Source organism: Maniola jurtina, chromosome 11 (assembly GCF_905333055.1).
Source record: "Maniola jurtina chromosome 11, ilManJurt1.1, whole genome shotgun sequence".
Taxonomy (NCBI): domain Eukaryota; kingdom Metazoa; phylum Arthropoda; class Insecta; order Lepidoptera; family Nymphalidae; genus Maniola; species Maniola jurtina.
The window spans coordinates 7,477,871-7,485,892 of NC_060039.1; the positions used below are offsets into that span (position 1 = coordinate 7,477,871).

The window sequence follows — 8,022 nt, forward strand, 5'->3', positions numbered from 1 at the left end:
TGGGATAGTTAATTTTCTTTTACTTACAGACAAGAAAATTGTAGGATGTTCACATGGCACTGATTGTATAACATTTTTGATGTAAGGACTTGCCAAAGAAATTAAATTCTTGTGAACTTTTACTAAATGACCTTCAGCTACTAAGGTCATATCTACAAATTCTTCTTTCTGTAAAAATACAATATACAGTAGAATCTCACTATCCGGTTCTATTAAAACCCAGAGTGTGCCAGATTGTTGAAATGATTGGATTACTGGATTGTGTAGATAAATTCTTAGTAAATAAAATGAAGCATTTCATAAAGGGAATACAATTTATTTATATTCATGTTCTACATGTTTGTTTTATATATAACTTTTTTATAACTATACATGTTGTATAACTGTAACATATCTCACAGTTAATTAATTAAGTAGTTTTAAAATAATCATTAATTGAGGTATATTAATGTGCAACTTGTAGTCCTTGGGTAGGTCCTTGTAGGTGCCTGATTATTGGATGTGTCAGCCTATTGAAGTGCCAGATTAGAGATTCCTACTGTACATTTAATTATTGTTAAGTATTAGGTACTATAGTGAATTCATGATTTGTTAACCCACATCCACCATTTTGCAGTATTATTGAGTCTAATAACTTCTTCACTAAGGGCTCAACTAATTTTGGTGAAATTTGGAACTTAATTATCGTGCATTTTGGAATCCAGTTACTACTTTACTTATATTAAAGAAAACAGTCCCCACTACCTTAAGATAATCATGGTGGTCTTATCCCTGACCCCTGTAGTCCTCGTATGCGGCCAAGACTTCAAATTCTACCCATCCAGCAATTGCCTAATTTTCCAGCCTCGATAGTAATATACAAATTATTTGCCTACTTTTTCCATGTAGGTATAAGTGCAACTATACGGCTACCAAGCTTAAGATCTACAAGGTGGCTAGGTAAAGATTGGGTTCCTAAAAGAAGCGTTACATACCTGTTGTAATTGGGCAAATCCATTACAAATATTATTTTTGTGTGAGTTCCAACTTAAGCAATACATTTTGTTAATGATTTTGTACTAATTCCAGTGACAAGACCTTTTTCATACAAACGAGCTTGTGTCCATTCGAGTGTCTACAATAAATTCAATATTTTATTTTCTAAACCGTACATTCAGCAAACATCTAGAAACCAAACAATTACCAAAAGTCAAAACAAAACAAGCGACAAAGACTCAAAGTCATTAATTATTATTATTTTTTTTCTTTAAATCTGGCTTTATTCTGATTAGCCAATGTCAAGTTTGTGATATTTTCAAGTTATTGAATTTATACAAGTATGGACTCCGTCTGCGTCGGCGCCCGCCGACATACGCGCGGCGCCCCTTTAGAGCACTTCCCAGTCAGTTTCACCACCAAAAAATACCAACTAACACAAAAACCAGCCACTCTTAACAAAAAAAAACACTCCAAACAAGCACAGCACGCGCGCCAGCAAACGCCATCACAGACGAAGTCCCATTAATTATTAGCGCCTGTTTTGTAAGTATGTATCACAGATAACTATTAGATTTTTTTTTTGTATGTAATGGGGTCAGCAACCCAGAATAATAACTCACAAATCACTTTGACTCTATCATAAAAAAATTATCTTTGGAGTTTAGCAGGTCTAACCCACAGAACATTATTACCCAGGCGGGGTCTAACCGCAAAATTCTTTAATTTGGTTTTTCGCAATTTGTAAACTAATACGACAAAGTCGGTATGTGGCATTCTATAATAGTGCGTTTCATCGAATAGTACCTAACTATGGCGTTATGTCTGTCCAAGTCATTGGCACAGTATTTGCATAAGAAGACGCAGATTTTGTTTATTTTCATTTGATTTTCCTAAATGAATGAAATGAAAATCAAAAATAAACAAAATCTGCGTCTTCTCATGCCAATATGGTGCCAAACATCGATGGGTGCCAACGATCACCCAACAGACAGGGGAGCCAACATAAGGCCATAGGTACTATCCGAATTCCGATGTAACGCACTATAATAACGCCAATGGCAGTATCATCTCCACAAATATAAAAACACTTTAAGAAATTAGTCAAAATAATGAATTTTAAGTGAGTTACTCGCATATTAGTCGATACTAGAGCTAATTTCTTAAATTGGACCCTTTCAAGTCAAGATTTTTACCTAACCTAACCTTTTTGTTGTGAAATTCTGTGGTTACTGACGTGTTTTAAAATACTTTTCATCTCAATTTGGCAGATAGGTACCTATGTCAGTTTGCTTTGTTCCAAGGAAAATCTACTGTTTCCCGCTCTGAATACATAGGTGCATACCTACTCTTTGGCGCCGCTTAAAAACTTGAAACCATAGAGAAATAGAACCATAGAAATCCTCAATTTCTCTTCGATCATAGATTAACCAAAGAGTATCTACCTATGTCACACTACCTACATTCTACTTGAAGACAAAGAGTATGTAATCACTACTTGAAACATTGAAACATTCAGGTTCAGTTCAGTTTGAGTTTTGTAACTCTAATTTCGTAATAAAAATTATTGTGCAGAGTTTTGGAGTGTGAATATAAGTTCAGAACTGTGAAGCTCAGAAAAGGAGTTGTAAATAAGTTGTTAATGTAAACTGCAGTCTTAATAAATTTGAGTCTCAAAATACAAACAAATATGATAGCTTCCAAATTGCCAAGTTTCGCCGGAGCTACAAAGCTCCAATGGTTTATTCCGGCACTAACTGGTCGGTATCAGAGAATTCTACCAGTCTATTGCAATTTTCGAAGGTATGTAACGAAAGACTAAATAATTTTTATTACCTACTTGTCATTATGTTTACCTGTTTAATTTGCTTCAGGTATTCTCAAGAAAAACAGCCCTATTACGACATTGTTGTTATTGGTGGTGGTATCGTCGGCTCAGCTTCAGCTAGAGAATTGATTCTAAGACATCCTAACCTTAAAATTGCACTTTTGGAAAAAGAAAATCGTTTTGCATTTCATCAAAGTGGCAATAATAGTGGTGTAATTCATGCAGGGATTTACTATAAACCTGGCTCATTGAAAGCAAAGCTATGTGTTGAAGGTTTAAGGTTAACATACAAATACTTAGATGAGAAATGTATTAAGTACTCCAAGTGTGGTAAATTGATAGTTGCTACAGATAGATCAGAAGTTTCTCGACTTCTAGACTTGTATGAACGTGGAGTCAAAAATGGTGTCAAAGATATCAAAATGTTAGATTTAAAAGAGATAAAGGAGTTAGAACCCCATTGTAATGGTTTGCAAGCATTGTGGTCTCCCCACACAGGCATTGTTGATTGGGGTGAAGTGACAAATTCTTACATTAGTGACTTCAAAAAATGTGGTGGGGAGACATATCTAAACTTTGAAGTCAACAAGTTTACAGAAGCTGAAAGTTCTGAATATCCTGTAACCATAACAGACTGCAAGACTAATACCATACATGCTAAATATGTACTGACATGTTGTGGATTGCATTCTGATACAGTTGCTGTCTTAACTGGTTGTCCAGAGGAGCCTAAAATTATACCATTCAGAGGAGAATATTTATTTTTAGTTCCAGAAAAAAGTCATCTCACCAAAGCTAATATATATCCTGTTCCAGACCCAAGATTCCCATTTCTAGGAGTGCATGTGACACCCAGGATAGATGGACGTGTTATTTTAGGCCCTAATGCAATATTAGCATTTTGCAAAGAAGGTTACAGGTGAATATCTTGTTGATTGTGGATTAGTAAAAGATTACTTGCATTTCTATATAATTATAAGAGCTAAATTACAGATGGGGTGATGTTAACATGAAGGAGCTTAAAGATATTTTGTCATTTTCTGGATTCCGGAAAATGGCAGTTAAATATGCTGGTTTTGGGTTAAAAGAAATGACAAGATCAGTTTTGATGCCATTACAAGTAATGCAAATACAGAAATATATTCAGGAAATTACAACGAGAGATGTAGAAAAGGGGCCTGCGGGAGTGAGGGCACAAGCAATGGCGAAAGATGGTAAGTTATTATTGAGAATTCACATAGAAAAAATATTTATCAAGAATGATACAGCTAGAATTTTCTAGATTACGATTATTCATTTGGGAATTTTGTTCAGTAACGATGATTTAAGTTAGCGGAAGGTTTTCCTTCATCACTATTTTGCACCATAATATATAATTGTTATAGTATAAAAATAAATATCTGTATGTTATAAAAAATAATAATATATACTGCATACACAGCCATAATAATACATTAATACATAATAATATAATTATTTTTTATGTTTAGGCACACTGATAGAAGACTTTGTGTTTGACTCTAAGCCGGGGTCAGGCGCCATAGGTAGTAGAGTATTGCACTGCAGGAATGCACCATCCCCAGGTGCAACGTCATCATTAGCTATTGCCAAAATGATAGCAGATAAGATAAAAGGCGAGTTCAAGCTCTAATAGGGTTTTTATTGTGTGTAAGTTAACAATTTACTATTACTTCTTATATTGTGTAACTCATCTATTTTATTATAATCTTTTAAGGGCTGATTTAACTTTATTTTGCCATTGAAAAATCAGCCCTAAGTTGCTAAAATTTCATTTATTATCTATATGAGAGTTGTGATATATCAAATAAATAATATTCTCAATTATTTTCTATTTTTCTAAACTAAACATTTTTCCTATATTAAGAGTTTACCTAAAAATATTAGGTAATTTTTTTTTAGATGTATATAATTTTATATAAAATATTTGTTCATACTACATTTACTTATTTTCAATAGCAATAATTATTATTATTAATTGAACTTTAGTTCAAGCACTGTGATAAATGAATGTTTTATAATAATGTACAATGTACATGTAAAGATATATTTTATATAATATGTTTTGTGATAACTGATAAGCATAATTTGCATTTGAATGTCATATAAGATATTATTTAATATATTATTAGCACTGTTAGTTGTTTAATATAGTGCATATTATTATCCTGCTAAAACTCCCTGGGCGCAACATATTATGTAGCTTCGCTCAGTGTCTTGATTGGTGCTATCTCTGAATTGTTGAACACAAACATAACACCAATCTATAGTCTGTTTGTCCTTAGTTGTCTTAAAAAAAAAAAAATAGCAGAAACCTTGGAGAAACACGTAATTTGCCCGGCGCTTTAGACCTCCTGGAGTTCAGTTGTATCATGATCATTGTTAGTTTGTAGTAACAAGGTCGCGTATAGTGCGCCTCTTACGTATTTCAGCGAGAAGCTACTGTTTACCTTTTAGTAAACTAAAGTATAGATAAACTTGGAGAGTAAAACATTATCTTACTATAAAATATCATCCAAGTAGTAAGAGCACTGAGAAACCATAATATGTCTTACATAGGTAATACAATTGTTCATAAAATGTAGGATGTACATGCATTATATTAAAATAAATATACATACATAGTATAAAAGCATTGGACACAAATTAGGATTTATAAAATTACATATAATTAAATACCTAAATGTTTTGTATATTTTTTTATAACTACTATTTCTAAATAAAAAATAAATAGATACTTATAAGAACATTTATACTTAGCTAAAATACAAGCTTCAAGCAGTCTTTATTGTTGAGCTTCATTCTAATTGTTATTATGTATGCCTATGTAAACAGACATATTTTATTTATTACGTAATATTTTTCTACAAACATCAAATTTGATGTGACAGGTTTTGTTTACATTTTGATGTAAGCTTTGGGAATGATACTGCTCTAGCATAAGGTATTGTATAAGTAATTCCAAGACTAATACTAGCTGTTATAATTAGTTCTCTTTAAACTCATTACCAGGTTCTTCTAACGTTTTAAAGTTGCAATGGCAAACAGGCTGAAGTAAAACTTATTTTCACAAGGGTGCTTGTTTTTTGAACATTCAGTTTTAATGTACAAAACTTCAGGCAAGAATATTAAGCAGAATAGTTTTATGAAATTAAAGATCATGTTATATTTAAACGTCTTTGATTTATGTCATGTTTCTTTAGTTCATCTTGTATCAAAAAGATATTATTTACAATTCTCAGTCATTCAATTAAAAACCCTTTTCTAGTTAAATAAATGTACTGCTTTCTGAGGTCATACACTGTTGTCATATGAAATGTTATATTGCTAACAACCACAATATATTCCGAAAATCCAAACATTGAATAAACTGGAAAAAAAGGAATACTTAATTCAAATATTATATTATTATAAAAATAAAGCAACTATTTCAAAATGTAGGTTTTGAAGGATTACTTACCATAAGGTTCACACAAACGATTATGTCTCAAGAAAAAATAGGCAGCAAATGCAAATGAACCCACATTCACAAAAAAAGCTCTCCATTTTAACTTGATTGAATATATTTCTAATTGTGTTAGTGTGGTTCTCCGTCTGTACTTTGTGAGCATCATGCAGGTAAAAAACATGTAGAATATAGAACTTCCAATGAATGTTTTAAAGCATGCTTCATGGAAAGCTGTAAACAATAATTTTCTTGTATAATTTTAACCTATCTAGGTGTGCAATGAAGTCTGTTTTCAATTCAATCAACATTGTAATATTAAAAGTGCTTTTAAATTCTGTTGCTTTGATGTCCTTTAAGATGCAAACAATTTCAGTGTAGTCCTGTGTCAATTATTCATTCTCTGCGATTTGATTGTTCAAGTATTGGTTTATGGCACAACCCGGGTCATTTGGGCCATTGGTTCATTTCATTCAATCAGGCATGGTTCATCACAAATGTATATTATGACTCAGTCATGAATGGGACTTGATTGTCCCAATCAACCACCCAAACCCCACTCACCCGAGACCCGAGTCTCAATTGTGTGCTTGTTTCGATTATTCAAAATCACTGCATTATTGTAATATTGTTACTGTTTGTATGCACTGTTATGATAAATGTAAATGTATCTTTTACGTATTTAAACATGCAGTTCACACAATAATAAACCCTTTATAATACGGAATAAAGCTTATTTTAATTCTATGAATAAAGCAAACAAACCAATGGTGCCAACATGATGGTAAAGAAGAAGTTATAATGAATGAGCTGTAATCAATATTTTTTTGGTTCATCTTGGATATGGAGTGTAGATCCTGGATAATTTTGGTGATTGGTTGAACCTGACTGTCTAAAATCAATGATTACAATCACCAATACTTTTATGAGACCTGGGTCAGATAACCAAATGGTTCATGATTGACACAGGACTATTTCAGTTATCAAAAAGTGGTGCCTATCTAGTTTTGTAAGTGGTAAGAAGTTCATTTAAATAAAAAAACTTCTATTACACACATTGATTGCATTTCTGATATTTAAAAGTGCTGATCAGAAATCACAAAACCTTGAATATAAGTCCTTTTAAAAGTAGATATAAAGATTAAAGTAATTTAGAAACTCTTATCACTATTTTTTAACTTACGATAATTTTTTGATGAGGCCCAGTGCGTCAGTCCTATTAGTGACAAATTTTCTAGAATATTTAAAAATACTGCTAATTTTACTACAAAGGCACAATTTTGGCTTATAACATTTATATAATACTTCCATCTTAAATAAATAATGAAGAATCTTAATGGAGCATGAGTGTAAATTGCTATTCTCCATATACTGCGCTGTGGTTCGTAGTTGCCTATGGAAGCTGATATCGAAGGGAAGACGTTTGGAACTTTGCAATGTGTATTATTTGCTTTCTCAAAATCTTTATATAATGTTATTATAACACAAGTTATGAACGCAAACAGCGGGAGTGAAACTGTAAATAATCCCAACTTCTTGATGGGAATTTTGACGAAATACTTTCTCTCAGATCCATTATGGAGAGGGAGATACATTTACCTAAATTATTTTCACTTAAATACACAGATATCTCATTAGTATTCCTATGTTAATCACTGAATTTATAGAATTATTAAAATAAATAAATGGACTTCAACTGTTGTTTCATTTTCCAATGGAAAGTCATAATGACATTAGTTATTTTATATTTATAGGT

General features: G+C 32.0%; 3 protein-coding genes across 5 annotated transcripts in view; 1 reads left to right on the top strand and 2 right to left on the bottom strand.

The window, feature by feature from the left end:
- LOC123869423 overlaps positions 1 to 1,182 on the bottom strand; it is a 6,165-nt gene extending 4,983 nt beyond the window's left edge. Inside the window, exons 1-2 of one of the 3 annotated variants that reach the window (XM_045912341.1) lie at positions 975 to 1,182; positions 28 to 168 (exon numbers count right to left, since the gene is read on the bottom strand). In XM_045912341.1, the coding sequence (XP_045768297.1) occupies positions 28 to 168; positions 975 to 1,040 (207 nt within the window). In that variant the 5' untranslated portion in view covers positions 1,041 to 1,182. Of the gene's footprint in view, positions 1 to 27; positions 169 to 974 lie in introns of those variants that run through there. The other 2 variants (XM_045912343.1, XM_045912342.1) reach the window with 2 other exon arrangements.
- LOC123869424 (L-2-hydroxyglutarate dehydrogenase, mitochondrial) overlaps positions 1 to 5,995 on the top strand; it is a 23,515-nt gene extending 17,520 nt beyond the window's left edge. The window contains exons 3-6 of the mRNA XM_045912344.1: positions 2,512 to 2,778; positions 2,850 to 3,722; positions 3,797 to 4,017; positions 4,294 to 5,995. Coding sequence (XP_045768300.1) covers positions 2,666 to 2,778; positions 2,850 to 3,722; positions 3,797 to 4,017; positions 4,294 to 4,454 — 1,368 coding nt within the window. The 5' untranslated portion in view covers positions 2,512 to 2,665 and the 3' untranslated portion in view covers positions 4,455 to 5,995. The remainder of the gene's footprint in view (positions 1 to 2,511; positions 2,779 to 2,849; positions 3,723 to 3,796; positions 4,018 to 4,293) is intronic.
- LOC123869432 (post-GPI attachment to proteins factor 2) lies at positions 5,985 to 7,988 on the bottom strand. The gene is made up of 3 exons (XM_045912354.1): positions 7,450 to 7,988; positions 6,282 to 6,500; positions 5,985 to 6,191 (listed from the first exon to the last, which is right to left on the bottom strand). The coding sequence occupies exons 1-3, from the start codon at positions 7,859 to 7,861 to the stop codon at positions 6,064 to 6,066; spliced, it is 759 nt and encodes a 252-aa protein (XP_045768310.1). The 5' UTR covers positions 7,862 to 7,988; the 3' UTR covers positions 5,985 to 6,063.
- Positions 7,989 to 8,022: the final 34 nt, after the last annotated feature.